A 19,839-nucleotide genomic window follows, 5' to 3' on the forward strand; every position below is an offset into this window, starting at 1 on the left:
TGCTGGCTCAAGAGTCCTTCAGCAATCTGTCCACACACAGCTAAGCACTAATTTAAAAATTGCACAGTAGCACTGTCAGGCAGGTGTTGCACCTCCCACCACAGAGAGCCCATTCTTCTCAGGGGAGCTGCACTGCTGCAGGAAGCTGAGGGCTACATTCAGAAAACCAAGCTGTGCAACCTGCCACAGTCCTAACTATGCTCAGACTGATGTAATTCACACATTTAGAATTATTTACTGGTATTTTCTTGGCACAGCTTTATTCTCCCTCCTAAGCCCAACTAAGCAGTCACGTTTCTTTCTCACTAGTGCTCCTGAGATCCTTTTGCTCTCCACCTAAATTTAGGCTGCAAGGCTTTTATGAAAGGCTTTTATGTTAGTTAATAACTGAATTTTCTTACACTCTTGATGCTTCTTTGTGTTAGATATTTTTCCTAAATTTATCCTGCAGGAAGGAAAAAAAGAAAGAGATTGTCCATTTTTGGGAGCACCTTATTATTCAGGTGCCTACTGCTTTGGATCCAATCAGGCCACTGATGTTAACAGAACTACGTGTGCATTCAGACCATTCATTTTCCAGTTTAAAAAGGGAGGATCTCTTTTTTTGTCCTCAGATCATTAGGAAACAAAGATTACATCTAATTCCTCCCATTTTGTGTGATCAGGAAAAGTAAGATAACCGATGAAAATAAATTCTTGCAATTTCTCCTCCAACTATGCACAAGATCCTACAACACCAAAACACAAATGGGATGGCTGATCTGAGCACAGAGGATCCAAAATCTCTACAGTGCAGCAAACATGAGTTCCTGAATCAAAAATTTACAGCAACACTGACATTTTTACTTTAGCCACTTAATCACTTTGTTTCCTTCTGTCAGAAAATACTATCAACTCTCCAGAAAAATAATATTCAAAGATTCCCGTTGCAAAGAGCAAAGCTAAAAAACCCCAAATAACCTCTGGGAGAATCAGCTACCATGAAAACTCATCACTAATGGAGTATCTCAACAAGACTCTCACCTGAGGGTTTCCCCACTTATCCCTGACACATTAAATATGATGGAGTGGGGCTGTCAGTGCAGAGATTTTACAGAAAAGTGACATCTCAGTGCTCTGAGGAAGAGAATTCAGCTCCTCAGAGAGTCATGCAAGCATTAGGGGCTGAGCTGTGTGCACTAACACAGTTCTTATCCTGCAGCCCTGGACAACCAACAAGGATCTCCACCCGCAGCAATTTGGGCACACCTGAAAGAAATGGGACAGACTTGTCCAAAGAGAAAAACTACCAAGAGGCAAAGCTATGGAAACAGATGCATGCTCAGGCTCAAGGTAGATGTGACATAAGTGTACAGGAAGAAAAGCAATGGAACTCTATTTTTTGGCAGAAACACAGGATCTTGGTCATTTCCAAAAATATAAGAAGCCAGCATCCATGAAAATAAGCTTTTCTTCTCAATTTATAAGATAAAGTCACAATTTCTATGCACATAACCTAAATTATTAACTCCTATGCTGTTGGAGAAAAACAATCCCTGCCCACAGTGTTTCATGGTGAAAAACAAGACTTTTCCTTGAGTTTTTCACTCCTTCACACAGCTTTGTAATTTAAAAATGAGACTGACTTGCTTAGGCAGTGTTGAGCCTCTAGAGGAAGAGTATTTCAGTCTAAGTTTATTGTTACAAAAAACAATTAACCCTTGAAAGTCCTGGACATGTATTGCTATGAAACTAAGGTGAGAGAGACAAAACAAACAAATCCCTCAAATCTATTAATAGAGTTGTAAAATAAAAGAAACCCTGGATTCAAATATTGCATGCTTGGGTTTCAAATTTGCACTATTTTCAGACAGTTTCTGTCAGGATACACTGTCAGCTAAAACTGCTCTAAATTTGTGATCCCTCACCAACTACAGAGTAAGTGGCATTTTCTGCAGAGCAATTCCCTTGAAATTATTTCACAGATGCTTTTAGAGCTTTACCCTATTTCCAGGCATAGTGCTTGTCCTGGCAGGTCCAGCAGGGAGCAGGGCACAGGCAGTGAGCATTCTGACCTGGGTTTACTTATTTTACTTACTTTACAGCTCTGTCTGACTGGGTGCTGATGTGCACAGGAATATTTAGTTTTTCAGGAAAACACCTTTTCTTGAATAACACTCAGGGACTCCAGAGTTCCATCTTTGACTTTTACTGTTTTCTCCAGCTTTCTTCAGCACATTTCTTTGTTTTACCTAAAATTCATCATTCACTGATAAGGCAGCACATTAGGGCAAGGGAGAATATGGAGGATCAATAATAAAGCTACTGAAATTCACTTGTTAGAGCAACTCCAAGCAGCTTGAATCCCCTCCACATTTCTGTCATTGGTTAGGGCACAATCACTTCTTTTTTGCACCAAGTGCTAAATACTGTCATTTAGATGCTGACAGACAGGTGTACATGAAAGAAAAAAGTGATTGAAAAGATTTTGTCAGCAAAATTGAACTGCAGGGCTAGATAGTGCTGTAAGATATTATTATTCAAAGATGCCATTAATTTATGTTTTGTATTGACTTGAATTTTTTTGCTTTTAGCTTTTTGGAGAACTGCTTATTTAAAAATGGCATGCAAAGAAGAAATTACTATGTATTGAGGCTAGGGCAAGAGGTGGCTCCATTCCAGTAACAGGTATTTAATCTTTATAGAGCTTCATTCAGTAGAAACAGGAGTGTATAAGTACATTCTTTATAAAAGCATCATAATAATCAGCACTTTTCATGACATTCAAGTTAAAACTGCCCATCAATTACCACACACTTTGGAAAAATAACTTTCTGATAAAATGTTAGCCTAAAGTAATCTTATTAAATGAAAATCAGTTTCCTGCAGTTTTGGGCACATGTTTAAAAAACCACACAGTGCTCAGGACCTAAACACAAAACCTAACACACAGCTGCCATTAGATTATTGAGTATCCCTCTTTGCAAAGAATCCTGAAAAAACCAGCACAGACAAAAAATTGTTTTGTTGTACCTACTGTAAATGAGAATATTTGGGCTCTACCAGAGAAGTTATGCAGCACCAATCTTTAATCCCAGCCCAGGAAAGTCATCCACCCTGACTGTGATTTACTGCAAGGCTTCAGAACCAACTCCACGGCACCTCTGAGTCACAGAGAAAATCAGAGAAGACAGACCCAGAAAAGATGGCTGAGATGAAATAGGCAAAGATCATTAATCAGAAGTTCTTCTCTTCATTCAAATCAATTAAATAGCCATGGCAATGAGTTTAACACTCAACTTTAAATGTCTGTCTAGACATACCACAAACATTTTTTGATTACTCTTGGTAATCAATTAAGCCCAATTAAAAGAGATCATCAATGTAGGCAAATCCTGGAGGATTTAATATACATATTATGCAAATTGAATCAACAGATTTTTTTATTTTTAATTAAACTTTACTCTCTATTGCTACCCAAGAGTTTTGGGTGAAATCATTTTATTGGTTTGCAGAAACATTTTGCAAGCCTGGAATGTATTTCTCTCAGGGTTTGATCCTGCAAGGCAGTTATCACCATAATATGCAAGATGTACAGAGCTAAATCACTGGAACAATGCTCATGATGGATTTCCCAGGCTAATCAATATTCCTGGTGAGGAGGAATGTCCTGCAATAATAAAAGCACAGGAAAGGCAGCAAAGAAAGCTGAATTCAGTTAGCAGAAACACTCCCTTCCCACAGTGCTATGAAAATTCTATGAACTTAAAAGTCAGAGAAGACAGACCCAGAAAAGGCATCAAGAAAACATTTATTCTCCTCTCAAACTTCTTCTCCCCTGATCTCTTCCTCCTTCAACTTCTGCTCTGCTAAGAACCAGCTGTGTCCAAACCAGCCTGGAAGATGCTTGTCTCAGCATCTCGTTTCTCTGCCTTTGACAATGCTGTGCTTGACATCACTGAACAATCTTTGACCACAAAAACTGGAGTCCTGCATGGTGAAATGAAACTTCCCCAGGAGGGCACCTGATGCATTTCTGGGACCAGAAAATAAAACATCCCTGCTGGCACACAGGGTGGGAGCTGCTCCTCACCCAGCTGATTCCCTGTGAAAATCCTCTGCCGCAGGCTCACTGTGCTCATTGACACAGACACAGCCTGGAGCAACAATCTCTCACCATTTCCCCCTGGAAATAGGGAGTTTTTAATTCTCTTCAGCTATTGCTTTCATTTCTTCAGTGCTGTGCCTAAATTTCCTCATGTCAAACCAGGGATAGTGATTGTGCTTCTCACTGATAAAGCACAATGATAAAGAAAATATATTATGGAGATGATGCAGATAATCACTGAGGTCATTATTTCCATAAGACTCCTGCTCAAAGAAGCAGCTCTTTTTGCACTGGTGCAAAGGGAGAAACTTCTACTGGGCAGTGACTTCCTAATCCATCCAAACTTTGTCTCACAGAACTTCCTTTATGAAAATATGCATTATAACTCCAGGTTCCCTTTAAAGACCAGGAATTATAGTTGCATATGGCCCTCAGCGAAGAACCAAACAGAGATTTACATCACACTCCAATCTTCATTTAAGAGAATTTTTAAGTTTACAAGCACAGAAAACAAACAAACAAACAAACAGAAAAGCTGGCTCCAAATGTAGGTATGATAGTTGATTTTATGGAAGAAAGGGTATTTTGTGTTTAAGTTATAGATCTAATATACCCATAACCACAGATGGAAATCTTGGTTTCTGATACCAGAATTATTTAAACCTAATCAAGCATACTTTTTGTAGGTAGACAGAGGCCTAGATGAAATTCATTCATATTTAACATGTATACTCATACATCATATGTATACTCATAAATCATCCTCAATGAAGCTTGCTCCTATTTTAAATAAAAGCATTTTAAACCATTCTCCAGTTGTGTTGAAGCACAATAAAACCAAGAAAATCACTGACCGAATATATACATATATAACATATAACACAAGCACTGAGATGGTCTTTTTCCATTTCACAGCTGCTTTAAAATAAGGCACTGTCATCCTTAATTCTCAGTTTCTTCCCTTGGTCATTTCACATCACAGCTCTAATTTTATTTAAACATGCTCCTCTGCTGCGATTACATCTCTCAATTTGCTGAAATACAAATTAGGAAGATCTGTGCCAGCTCTCCCCACTATCAGCAGAGTTTTCTCCTGGTGCCTTGATTAATTGCCCATTTTAACAGATGAAACAACAGAATTTACAGTTTTGAGACTGTCTTTTGTTTGCATTATGGAAGGAAATCTATGTCCCCACAGGGACTTGCTCTTTTGCCATGATCATAATTAGATGTTTTCAGACTAAACTATCACATCAGCACACTCACTGCTGCAGTGAAGAGTGCCAGGATTTTCATCATCAGCTCTGCAGACAAGTTAGAGCCTGACTTCAGCCAGCAAGAGAAAATGTGAAACTCAGTATACAAATACAAGAAGAAATTTCTCTAAATATAGAAAGAACTTGTACTGGATAATATTAAACTGGAGACAAAAAGAAACAGAATCCATAAAATGGAGTTCAGTGTGTCAGGCAAAGACACAACATCCAATAATAAAACAAAATATTACACCCTAACCATAACCAGAAACCTGCTCCCTCTTTCTGGCAGATTCTCTAGGTGATGCATTATGCATTTGCCACCATCACAGTCCCTCAGGACAAGAGGAAAAAAAAAAAAGGAAAAAAAACCTTCTGGAGACTCCATCTTCTGGCAAAGCTGAGCTGCAAGTTTTACATTGTTTGTGATCAAGAATAAATATGAAAAGGATCATTACATCCTTATGGATCTTGCTCAGTTCTGAGATCCACAAATTGGAGTTTGAATGAAATTTGTATTCCTCCACCCCCAAATAACCCCTGTGGTTCACAGGGAGATTTCTGCCTGGATTTGTCAGATGCCTCCAAGTGTTGCACATCAGGGAGAAGCAACAGAGATTAATATTAATAAACTACTTTTAGGGAAAAGAAATAATTAGGTCTCTTTGGTCCAACTGATTAATCTTCTTTCCCTTTGTGCTGATCTTCTACACTTACATGTCTCTTTAAAGAGTAAATTGTTTAACTGCTTTTAGTTCCCAGATGAGCCTGCTGCATCTGCATCACCTTCAACTGAGTGACTTCTAGCAAGGGCTCATCCTTGTTTTCCTCAAAGCCATTCACACTCCTCTCAAGTGTTTCCTGTTTGCAATCAGATTGAAGCACAGGATCCAGGGACAACTTATCTGCTTTCTGATGCTTGTTGTTTTCTGCTCACAACAAGAAGATTAAAGCAAGGCACAAGGAACACAGCTCTCTCGTCTATCTCAACTTCAGTCAGGTAAAACTTGGTCTGAGGTTAACTCTGAAATTGATAAATCAAGGGAACAGGTATTCAGCTGTCACCCAAAGGTAAGCAGGGAAAAAAGAGATTGCCAGAAGGTAGGCTGCATGTCTAAGAGCTACATGTGAGGTGACTTTAACTATCCATATGTCACAATGTAATTTCAACTGCACACAATGCTCATATTTACAAGATTTCATGACAATATGTCAGTCAATGTCAAAGCATTCACAGAGTGAGAGAGAATAGAAGAGAAATTCAGCAAAAATCCATTTCAACACTGAAGAATCTCTACTTTCAACAACATCTCACATTTCCTTTAAGTGTTATAATTAATTGGAGTGTAGACTCTTCAAAGCATAAATGCATAACTCCCATTAGCACTAATGGAAGTCAGACACACTCATCAAAGGGAGAATATACTTCTATCTTTACAAAAGTAATCAGTGTGTCACAAAGCTGTATTTTCCTGAAGTTATCACTTGCATGCTATGCAAGCTGAGTACAAAGGTTTGCATTAATTTAAATTCAGATTAAGCACTTAAAAAATATTTCTCCTTCACTGGAAGAACTGAATGCAGCAAATTAGTTTGCTATTATGTAAAAAAAAAATACATCACAAAATGCAGTAAAAATAATCACCCATATAATTAAAGGCTGTCATGGCAAAATGCTTAAAGATATTCCATTATTGAAAGTACATTTCACTGCTGTTCTGATTAAGATAAAATCAGGCAATTCCTCTCTATGGTCCTTTCTTTAATAGCCTCCCAAAGAATCAGTATGATTTCATCCTCCAGCAAACTATTTTGCTGTATCTAGATTATCTATCTGGGGACAGATTTTTTTCCAGAATCTGTGGCAAGAGGACAAGGGCTAATGTTTTGAAGCTAAAAGATGATCAATATAGATTAGAAGTAAGGAAAGGTTTTTTACTCTTTTTTCAGAACAGGCTGCCCTGAGAGGCAGGGGCTGACCCATCCCTGGGAACACTCAAGGTTGGATGGGGATCACTCAAGATGTTCCTGCTCATTGCAGGGGGTTGAGTCCCTAAATCCTAAAGGACTTTTAGAGGTCTCCATCAACTATTCTATGATTCCATGGACACACAGCTAACCATGTCTTAATAAAGATCGTCAACTGATGGTATTTTAAAATAATAAACAAAGTTCTTATTAACTTTTTTATTTTTCATTTATTCAGTAAATTCTCTGACAAAGCATTAAGCTTTATCCCTCCTAGAGAAGAAGGGAAGAAAAAGCCATCATGAGCTCTGAGGGAAAGCACAGCAGATCTTACAGATGCCAATCTCTCTTTTCTGACACTGTTTGCTCATTAAGATTAACCTCCAGAAAGATGAGAGCCCAGTTCTTATTCCAGCACAACCATCAACAGTTAAAAAAAAAAAAAAAAAAAAGAACAAAACCCTTCCCTGAAGAGGCATGTAACAAACCATCTTTTCCTGCCACATCAAACAGGTTTCCCTGCACTGTCAGTCAGTGGCTGTTAGCAGCTTCTCCAGATCCATTTCCTATTTGCTAGAAAACCAAATCCTCTCTCTGACCTCTGAGCTCTTCACACTTCTCTAAATATTGACTCCCAAGCAAGGAACTCCCTAAATTCCCTCACATCTAAGAAAGAAAAAAATGCTACTTTGAAAACTCATATGTTTAAATTAGTTTACACAAGCATTATAGTCAGTTGTGGGTGCTGAAAAATCAAATCTTCCTGAAAAATCGAGATTTATACAAGTATTTATTTTATCTATTCCACAAATATGTGTATTGCTCAGGACAGACACATAATCAAAAAAAGTTTAGTTAAAATTAATAAAATATTTTGAAGATAGCAGTGAGACAGAAAGCATTTAATCCTGAAAGACATTTCCTGCCTCTACTTCCATATACAACAAATATGAAAAAAGGATAGTGTTTGATGTACATAAAAAAAATATTTATCTTTATTTTCAGCTCTTTCTCAATACTTTTTGCTCTTATTTTAGCTAAATAGGTAAAATTAAAATTTAACTTTATAACTTCTTCTGGAATAACACAGCAGAACTGTTGCTTTTATTTCCATTATAGTAACACGCATGAGTTAATCATGGTCTTCAGCAAAAAGTTTGAGGCCAAATTGTTTTCAACTAGCAATTTATCAAAATAAGAGCTCAGAAAATAGTTGGAAAAGAGAGCAGAGTATTTAAGCAGAGAGGAATATTTATGTAACATGTTACATGACCATTCTAAATTGCCAAAAAAAGAAAGAGCTAACTTGCTGGAACAGTGAGTCCTTGCCTCTAAGAGGACAAGGCACAACACTGGGTATGAAAATGGAAAAAAGATAAAAATTCATAGCTTACATAAATTTCATTACATGTGCAGTTGCCCAGAAAGCAAATTAACATCTATCTTTGAAGCATCTCAGAACAGGAGCCCATTTCCATATCTGTACATCTGGAATCCATCAAGAATCAATGGAAATGCTGCAGATTATGATATTAACTCTGCAGCAGATTTCCATGAATGGAACATGACATCATAGTTTGGGAAATGTATAATGTGGTTTGGAGTTGTAATTGATAATATGGCTTAGAGCCTCCTTCTCTAAATTGCCCATAGAGAGGAAGAAATACTGGATAGTGCAATCATTCTTATTCCAAATTAGAATAAATTGAAACCTTATACTTCACTAGTTTTTTAGTTAAAATATTCCTCAGAATTTAGAATATATTGAAATAATTGTTTTTAAATGTTGAACTGTTCACTTCAATAATACAATACATCATTTTTGCATGAATAAGAGCGTGGCCAAGTAATATAAAACACATTAAAGTAACAATGTCAAAATGAAATTATTATGCCAAAGATAAGATTTCAACATTCAAAAATCAAAAATCATATTGTCCAAAATGTGAGAAAGCTGAAGCAAACTGTCTAAACCTCCTTCACAAAGTTTACACAGAAAACACTCCTTCATACAAAACTTGTAAGTGAAAGCTAAAAAGAAATACAAAGCATCAGAAAACATTTCTAACAAATGTATCTTCAGCCAACCATACTTGTCACTCTGAATCTGACAGCTTAGTGACCTTTACAGATAAGCTGTCTCAGCTGAGATCCTGATAACAAATAAATAATTATCTGAATCACCATTACAGAATTAACAGAGTCAAGCTGGCAGACAAGACTCCAGGCCTGAGAAGAAACAATTTTGCCTTTTTATCCTAGAGATGGCTGCTCTAGGATGGGGTCAAAAAATAACTTTTGAAATTAGTCAGACTAATTCTCATGTAATGCCTGTCCTGCAATAAAACATTATCTTACCTTCTTCATGTACTGCTATTGCTCAAAATGACAACCCAAAAGTCTTGGGTTCTCAAGGCCACATTTTTAAAGTATTTATAATTTTTACTTTCTAAGTGCAACTTACAGATTTGTAGAAAATTTTAGGCTTCCAAGTAGCTTTTTCTGAATGCAAAAATCAATATTCCACATGCAGAAGAAATTCAGTCAGTCCTATGCCTAAAGTGGGCTGCAAGTGCAGAAAGCACACTCTGCATTCCCTCTGAGGCACTGGCTGCATTCACCAAGGAAGTCTCAACCATGGATACCCTTCTCAGAACTAAAGAGGAGCTTTATCCCTGGGGAGGAAAATATCCTGGAAAACATAGGCAAAAACTGGGTTCAAGTTGAATGACTCTCAGCATGGCAAATATGAGTCAGTATCTCTGAAATCTGCCACAACAGAATCAGTTAGAGAGCAAAGTGAAAAAGGACTAAAAGTGAAATAAACTTATGTGTATACATATCTTCATAGATATAAACATGTTTAAAAATGCATTTTTTATGGATCCATGATGCAAATATTTGAGAATGGTATAGAAAGTATTGGTTTAACTGCCTCTTAATCCAAGAAAAAAAATGAATGGACAACAAAATGTAAGGATTAGAAATGTAAAACTTTGGCTTTTAAAGACAGCGAGTTTAAGCACTGTACAACTTCCTTATCTGCCACAAAACACAACTGAGTGTTTGTTAAGGAAGTGCCCAGAAAGAAACAAGATGAAAACTCAAGGATTTGGTTTAGGCAAATGGAAACAGGGCAGAATCAGCCAACTGTGCTGCTGCTGCTGCTGACTCCAGGTTCATCCCCCTCCTGCACAGCACTCCTCTGAAAGAAATCCAATTGCTGATGAACAAAGTAGAGCAGACTTAAATGAGCCTTTTAGAAGGATATAAAACAGGTATAAACAGCAGCTTCCAAAGGAGGGTGAACAGGCCACTGCAATTCCATGCCATGGGAAAGGACTGCAGCCCAGCTGGGCAGTGGGCAGTTTGTGCTGAGCACCAGTGATGGCAAGGGGGAAACTGAACAAGGAGGCACAGGGTGAAAACAGGATCTTCATGTGTACATGAGCCTGCTGATGCACACAGATCCATCCCTGAAGTCTTCATGAGTAGCAGAAAGCAGTGTGGAGGTCTGGAGGGAGCTCACAAGTCTGCTGTGCAGCACCCACCATCTGCTACCATTCCAAAATGCTTTACTCACTGCTCAGCTTTGCTCCTGCAACAAAAAATATTCGCCCTAGGGGGTTGCATCCTAGGAGTAATGATGTAGCACATTCAGTTTAGACTTGTTGATCACATTAAGGACTGCTGTCTTAGCCAGAAATGTGTTACTGAGAAAAGGCCTCCCTGTTCCACCAACATCACTATGGCAACTGTGAGAATATTTAAACTTACTCCTGCACTACACTCTGCAGACTTTTGCTTCAACAAACAGGGAGAACTCAGATTTAGTGTCTGGTCCAATGTCCCAGGAGTTCACACACTGAACTGCTGTGCTTAACCTTCCAACATTAGGTTACTATCCAGAAATACTGATTAGAAAATGTAAATCATTCTGCTAATCTCTTTCAAGAGACACCTTCTGCAACAGATACACTCTCCCTGTGTAAATGTTTTCTAAGTATATTGATGTCTTTGTTAAATTCTTAATGCTTTGGACTGTGGAATAAGTAAAAAATCAATAGGGACATTAATTTTTAAAAGGATTGCAATGATTAGCTGTGTTTTTGACTATTGGTGGCAAATGGTAGTTTGACCTCCCACTAGTTGGAATATTTAATTTCATTTTTTCCTGACTTATATCCCAATCTCTGGATTTTGTCCCATACCCAGAGATTTCAGCTAGCATGGAATCAGGGCACATCTCAATAAATACAACCAGAAGTAAGTTGTTACAAGAAGCAAGGACTCTTAAGGAAAATATATTTCAAGTACTCTGTGGAAGAAAGACAACACACCTAGTAAAAATCAAAAACAGAATGTCAGAAAAAAAAATGGCCAGGAAAAAAAAAATGCAATCAATAATGGTTGATGCCTGAAAAAAAAAAACAGCCACAGGACACTGCAGAGATCATGACTAACACAATGCTGTCCTGGAGCACAGAGAAAATTGGTGGAGAAAGGGAGAATTCATTTGCAGGATACAATGGTGACACAAGTTAATGGCCCTGAATACACAGCACTGTTTAATGCTTGTTAACAATCATTAACAGTGGCACCAGTATTGATGCAGCAACAGGGATTAACATCCTTGATCTGAGCAGAAACTGCCCAGGACCTGCTTCTAAGCAAGCAGGAAATGTGGCAGCTTGGAGACATCAACAACAGGGGAGCAGAAAGGGGCACAGTCTGACAGTGTGGAGGGGCAGGGGACACCTGGTAAAACTGCCACTAGGTAACACTGCTTAAAGGCTAGACCAGAGCCAAGAGGGAAAAATATTTAGGGAAAAACCTTACTGTTGTACAAAAGGTGGAATGAAGAATTTAATGAGGATAAAACTTCAAACCAACCACCCACAAAAACTAAAACTAATGAAAAAACAACAATTCTATCTAAACCAAAACTGTCCATTGCTTGAGAAACCACAATTCCTGAATCAAAGGACACCACAATGTACATTATACTTGGCACAGGGGTGATACCTCCACAACCTTTCCCTGAATGACCAATTACCATCCACAGCTGGCTCAGAGAGAATCTTTAGCATCAGCACAAGCACAGCCCCAACTCCTCCAGTCAATTCCCCAATGACAGAATTGAATCATTCAATCTGTTTCACCAAAAACATTGTTTAAATTCTTTTGTTTAAGAAGTAATTTTAATAAAACAGTGGAATGATATCAATCAAGCCTTTTATTTCCCTTTTTAGCAGTTTCTGGGAGAAACATCAGCCAGCCTGAAGATGCTCTATATATCTTCTCAAATTTTCTTTGTCTTCAGACTTGGCAAAATCTGGGTGTGTATTTCACATAATTTGCTGGAGTTTTAGGACCGAAGAGTTTTAGCTGAAATCCTCCAAAGACTGGAGTGCTATCTTAGGATTTTTTCACTTGTTCTTTCACAAGCTGCTTTTTGCATCACAGAGAGTCAAAGTCCAACCCTTTCTGCTGCCTTTCAGAAATAAACTCTTCACAGAGAGCCACAGGCAACAAAACAACTCCCTGGCCTGGCTTCCAGCTCAGAGAGATTCCAACAAAAAATGAAAGCTCTGTGCAGAGCAGGACGAGTAGCACTGAGCACACCCCTCTGCATCACATCACAGCAAACATGTGAGCACCAAACACGGCCCTGCTGCACCAGAACTGCTCTTGTACACAGTGGCTGCATTCCAGCCTGGCCACTTCAGACTCTCTTCTCATCTAGGGGACAGGGAAAAAAATTATACAGGACTTCAGTCTTAATATCCATCACACATTGCAAGAGTAATACCAACATATACAGATGTGTAATTCCAACAGAGGTATTTCTTTGCTTCTTGAATCCAGCTCAGTAACAAATTTCTGGAGCAGAATCTCTTCTCTTACTGCTCAGTGCTGGATTATTTCTTGCACTTGACTCTTATCCATCCACAAACATCACAACACACTCAGCTCTGTGAAAACAAGTTCATGTTTATCTCATGCACAGGAAAAGCTTTCTTTAAGAAGTGCCATATGTTTTAAACCATATTTTTCCTGCACAAAGTTGGCACATGTGCTACTGTGGAATCCCTGTGCTGTGCTTCCCAAACCACTTCTATTTTAATCATTAATAATTTTAAAGCAATTTCAACCACCTTCATATGCCAGGTTTCCCAGCCCACTTTTTATTTTATTTTTCAGGATAGACAAGAGGCAACAGACACCCAAGGGAAGCACCAGCTCCAGCAAAAGCCACTGTCTGCACATTTCACTCCCCAATTTACAGCATGAGAAACGTGCCAGGGACAACCACAGATAAAATTATGGGCAGACACTCTCTCAGTTGCTCTTTAAGGAAAGCAAACGTTATGAGAAGCTGAAGTAATACTTCTTCAGTCAGGTAATATCTTTCCATGTTAACTGTAATATACAGTCTACAAAACTTGACAAGTCAAAATGCTTTAAAATTATAATTTTTCTTTTTTTCTTTTTTCTTTTTGAGAGACTCTACTAAACAAAATAAGTGTTTTCAAAATAATTGTGAAGAGACCAGAGGAATTTCCTCCCTAAACCAGCCCCATGGTTTCTCTCATGGTCAAAGGGGGTGTCATCACCTATTCTCTTTTCTCCTTACTGCATAAAAACAAAGATGCCCACATCAGAATCAGCAATTCCTCAGCAAACAAAAGTTTCTGCTGAGGCTAATACAGGAAACCTGGAAACACCATGTAAACCCAAAAAACCACAAGTAAATAAAGTTAATGTAAGGGCTTGAGTTTAAAAAAAATAAAACCAGAGTGAAAATATTTCTGACTTAGATGAAGTAGTTTCTTATCATCTCCAAAAGATGAAAATGCACTAAAACTGTAAAAGGAAGAAACAAAAAAAATCTTGAAGAATGTTTGCCTTGAAAATATATGCACATGAAAAGATTATTTACTTTGAAAATTAAATCTGAACAGGGTGTGCCTGCTGAGACTGCTGGCACAACTTCGGATTTTCTGGTGGACAAATTGATAAACTTAATTCCAAACCAGGGGGTTACAAGAAGAGAATGAGGTGCAAACACAGGCCTCCTCCAGAAAGCTCTCACTGGAATTCTGCATTTGGGCTGGATGGGTAAAGAAAGGAACTCTGCTTCCCCCTGAAATGTCACTGCAAACCTTTTCTCCCCTGCTGGCACACACACACAAAAACACACCAAAAAATACACAAGCTCAGGTGATTTGCTGAGCTTCAGCATGAGACAGGATTCCAGGTACATCATTCAGAGTGCAGCTCCTTCTGCATCACTATTAAAATAAATGAAAAACACTCTCACTGTGCTGACTCTACTCCCAGCTGCCAGAGCACCACCAAGCAGCCAGTGCACCCCATCATATACAGGAAAGACTGGCAAAGAATGTCTGAAACAAAAAAAGTGCAAGAGACTCATATATTCACAGAGGAATAAACACATATATTCTGAATTTTATTGTTATTATTGTTATTACCAGCTGTTTATTGTCATTAACAGCTTTAGTCCCTGAAACAAGAGATGTAAGTACAGACCTCAGTAACAGAATGCAAATCTGAGTCCTCAATATTTCCCCCAGGGCAGCATACATATTTCTAACTTAAGAGAAATTGGGGAAAGCATCCTGAAAAAATTCACCAATGAGGTTCAACTGCTTGCATTATTCACTGGCAGCATTTTAAATTCTTATTTCCTATTAGAAAACCTGAAGATCAAGAATGCTAAATAGGATGTTCTCTCATTTAAGGTCTCCAAAACTATGCCAGACAACTGGAATGCTTTCTGAAATTAAACACTTTTCCAGCCAACAGGGATTGGACTGGTCCTTTTTCAGCCAAACAAAGCTTAGTACACTACTAAATTATTTTTAAAAAAATTACTAGCTATCTTCCCTATTTTCTTACCCTTTCCTTTGCAAATTCTTTCAAAGAAAGAAAAAAAATCCAAGTCAAGTTTAAAAAAAATATAAATTGCCTTTGAAATAAACCAAAATAGAAAGAGATAAAAAGGAAGGGAGGAAGAAATCTGGGTATCTACACAGGTACATCTTTACATATTTTATAAAATGGAAATATATTTTGTCACTTTTAAGACTAGCTCATGGTGTTTCTTTTATTTTCTTCAGCAACTTCTGATTATCTCAGATAAAGACCAACATCTCCTCTCCAACTTTAGACATTTGCATAATTATTAACTTTGGTGGCAAGCACATAAAATTGTGGACTCAGTTTCAAGCAGAAAAGGAAATGGACTGTAAAAACTTCTGCATTTCAGGGCTTCTCTTATTAAAGAGCACTCTAAATAGCTACATGGGGATGGATTTTGCAGTGAAGGAGCTTTCAAACAAGGAAGAAATAATGCACAATGTCAGAGAAATTCAAAGACCAGAAGGAAAAGTTTCATTAAGGGGAAGCAGTTAAATACCAAGCCTTACCTACAGACACAGTGATTCATCCATCACCTGAAATCCTTAAATCTTTCTTTTTGTTTTGCTACAAAACATGCTCCAGCCCTATCTTCAATCTCTATTCCCTCCCCTTCCCAGGAGGTAAAGATGATAAAACTTCCAGATGGATACAAATTATCCTATTCCAAGAGGAGCAAAAGGTAGTAAGTAGCTATTTATTTTCTGCTAAAATCACCCTGCTCAGAGTTCACTTACCCTGCCAATATCCAAAGAAAGTGCCAAATGCTCCCCTCCAGCTGCACAGTAATGAATCTGAAGTTATAGATTTCATTTTCCATGCATATAAAGCCATCACTGCAATGCCACAGTGCCAGGAAATAAAGTCTTAAAAAATAAAAATAGAAGCAGGAAGCAGAAATGCTGCTTTGCAAGACTATTCCTTTGTTTGGTTTTTTTTTTTATTGCCCAAGATATTGGATATAATTAACTACACTGGCTATTTTCAAAAAGGTGTGAAAAAAATACCAAACCTATACATTTTTTTTCCCCTGTGTTTATCAAAAATACTCAACAATTCATAAATCCTTAATTATCCCCATTTTTTCTTTATTTCTCATACACACATACTCTAATAAACAAAATGTCCTTTCTTTCCTCTTTTTTTTTTTTTTTTCTATTGGACTTCATTGTTTCTTTGGCCAATAAAATCAGGAGAACACCTAACTGCAAACTTAGAAGTTTTCACACTGACTCAGAAAACCATCATTGCAGAAAAACTGGGTATTGTTACAAATTTACTGTTAATAAAACACAGGGTCTTTCTCTAAAAATAGCATTTCTAATATTGTTTTCAAGAGATGGAAAAGATCATACCTGTACAATCTCATAGCTTTTACACTGGATTGTTTACAGCAATTTTTTGCATGATACTAATACAAATTATATTTTTGCATGATGCTAATGAAATTATATTTCACTTTGGGAGCTTTTTAAGATGGACTTTGAAGACCACAGGAGAAACCTGTATTCAATCAAGGGTTTAGCATCAAATTCTACATTTCATTTTGCCACATCTGGAAAACTCATAAAAGAAGATTTGCTCTTATTACAGGCTGCAGAAGAGAGTTAAGAAATACAATAAACTACATGTTTTATAGCATCACTGATATTTAATATAATTCCATGCACAGCCTTTTAGCTTTATTGTCCTGGGTTTTGAAATCTGAACTATTTTTATGCATAGAATATTATGCACAGGTTATGAAGAACTACTAGAGTTCTTAGGAGAATAATCTCATGGATTTTTTAAGTAACAAGAGTAATAGATGGAACCAGAATAATGATCTTCTTCCACCATGTATTACCTGCTCTCAGTGACCATTTTAGTTTACAATACTGGGTCTGGGATAACTTTATTTGACAATTAGGAGCAGTGTTTTTAGAAAGAGTGGGGTCAGAGGCAGCTGTTTTGTGAATTTAGCAGAAAACAAAATTGAATTAAAACCTGCTTTATGATTTCATTAGCAAATATTCTTACAGGAAAAGTTTTCTGCCAAACACAAGAAACTGCTTCTCTTGGCATTAGAATTGTTCCAGCTTCACCCAGTATCAATTTTTTTTTTTGCACTGACTGCAGAAAGTAAACAGCCCAAAGCAGAAAGTGAGGGCAGCTCAGCACAGAGGTGAGATGTCATTGGAGTAGCTGGGAAAGGGAGTGGCAGGAAACTAAACTGAGCATCCCTGAGCCCTAAACTAATGGGTAACAACACCAGAGCAGGTCCTGAAAAAAAAAAAAAAAAAAAAAAAAAAGATTGACCATACATTTCTCCTTTTTTTACTTTTGCTTTTAAATGTACTTATCCTTATTATACCCACTTCATTGTTCAGAGTTTATCATAAAGCAATAATTCAATAACTTAGCTCCCTACTAAGTAAAGCAGCTCTAGTTATAGTTGACTGCCAAAGCTGATAAAATTGAAGCATTATTTCCATGCAAAGTCATTCTGAATTTACACACACAGCCACCAGGCTGCCAGACTCCTGCCTTGCAGAGCACTCCTCCACAGTTCTGCCTTGCCCAGTTTTGCACAAATCCTGTTGTCATTCCTTGGATTCTATCACCTGCAGTAACCCAGATTACCATAATGACACAAACCAGACAGCTGCTACTGCATTAAGTGTACATTTCACAGAGGGAAAGTGAACAGGCATGGCATCAAAAGAAAAGGAAGTCAATGAGTTTACAAAAAGAGTTTAATTTGTTTTCTTTTTTACATTAAAACTGTTTAATGTTGGAGGAATCTGTATGTCATGCACAAATCATTTAATAAATCAGAATACTAAATACAATTTGTAGTTATCAGAAAATTACTATGATTGTACAAGTATATTAAAATATTCAAGTGATGTGAAGAGAACCAGTTCTCAAATCCCAAAGTTCAGCTATTAATAGAGTTGATCTTCTAGTGAATCCACAAACAAGATCCAGTTCTTAAACACAATTCCTCATCACTGCTTCCAACTGAGTCAGGAGCATGAACAGATAATTTTAGTGGGTTTCTACTAGACAGAGCTTTAAAATTAGAAAGCCACTTCAAAAATTAATGAAAGAGACATGATTCAGAGCAACAAGGAAAACTGGGACACTGGCCAATTCCAAGAGGGTTTGAAATTATAACTGATTTTTTTTTTTTTTTTTCTCAGTGACTGGGTAATATAATTGAATGCCTAAAATTTTTACCTAGTTTCAAATTAAGTGAGAGTTTATAAACTTACCATTAATCCATTTGGCTTCTGGATTATGAACTATGAACTCTTTTCTGAAGAGATCTTCCAAAGATAATCTGTTTTCTGATGAATTTGCAAGTTCATCTAAAATAAACACAACAAGATCATTTGAGACAATTATTGAAAACAGTATACTCAGTGTTGTTTGCAAAACACTAGAATTATATAACTGTTGAAATTGGTAACAATATCTTGCTTTTTTTCTTTTTTTTCACAAGGACAAGTATAATTTTTGTTTAGTAAAGCTTCAGAAAACAAAGAATTGGTACCTTTTGGACAGGCAAGATACAAGATTTTGTGTTTGGCTTTTTATTATATGGGGACTTTTGCAGCAAAGCTCTTACCACAGGCCCACAACACTAAAATTTACAAACCAATACCAAAATTTCCTGAGAGCCAAAGGATGTTGATTTTATTGAGTACCTTACACTGAGAGAAACTAGATAAAAAACTCCTGCAAGTAAATTTGGAACTAACCTCACTTATTCAACAATTTAAAATTAAATTTTAAAAATCTACATGCACTTTTTATAGCCTGTGCTTGCTGTCTAGTGAACAAGATAACTTGGCTAATGCCTCGTGTTTTCCCAAACAGAACTCAGGAGTATTGTGCTTCTGAATTAGTACAATTAGCCAACATTGGCTTACAAAAGAAAACAAAACTATTTTCCTGCATCTAAAATCATCTCCACACTTCAGAAAACTAAAAAAGAAGGTCTCTAAATATGTGTACTTGTGTTGTAAGCTAAATAAATAAGCAGTGAGGATTCAATAGTGAACTGCTGCACTAACAGTGGTAATGTTGAACCATTGCTGTCAAAGCAAAAGTTTCAGTGTCCAAAGGCAAACCCACAAAGATTCCAAGCAATAATCACTGGCAGCAGCTTGCACTTCACCTGCTTTAGGCTGTTTGGAACAGCAGCTGCCAAAAGCTGTGCTCTTTGTGGCTGTGCCCCTGCAAAAAGATGCACCTGTGCGCTTCCCACACAACCAGTCCAATGCCCAGCCAGGTTTTTAAAATAATTTTGTATTATTGGGCAGATTACCATCAATTACTGCACTCTTTCTCTTCTCTCTGAGCTTTTCTTTCCTTCTCCACAAGAGGAACTTGGTGTTAGGCAGATTTTTGTCTTTACTGATATCAAACAGGGCTGTGATGACAGACACATACAAAAAGAGTGTCTGTCATCACAGCAGTCAAGCAGCAATCTTGTTATCTGTGTCAACCCATGATGGTACCAGGACATTTTTAACAAAGAAACCTCCTTTGTAAAGGTCATATCCTGTAATACATTTTGGATGAAAATGTGACCCT

General features: G+C 37.3%; 1 protein-coding gene across 3 annotated transcripts in view; it reads right to left on the minus strand.

The window, feature by feature from the left end:
• DPP10 (dipeptidyl peptidase like 10) overlaps positions 1–19,839 on the minus strand; it is a 410,129-nt gene that overhangs the window by 158,303 nt on the left and 231,987 nt on the right. For all 3 annotated transcript variants that reach the window (XM_056496455.1, XM_056496456.1, XM_056496454.1), the window contains exon 3: positions 18,513–18,608. In XM_056496455.1, coding sequence (XP_056352430.1) covers positions 18,513–18,608 — 96 coding nt within the window. The remainder of the gene's footprint in view (positions 1–18,512; positions 18,609–19,839) is intronic.

Source organism: Oenanthe melanoleuca, chromosome 7 (assembly GCF_029582105.1).
Source record: "Oenanthe melanoleuca isolate GR-GAL-2019-014 chromosome 7, OMel1.0, whole genome shotgun sequence".
Lineage (NCBI taxonomy): Eukaryota > Metazoa > Chordata > Aves > Passeriformes > Muscicapidae > Oenanthe > Oenanthe melanoleuca.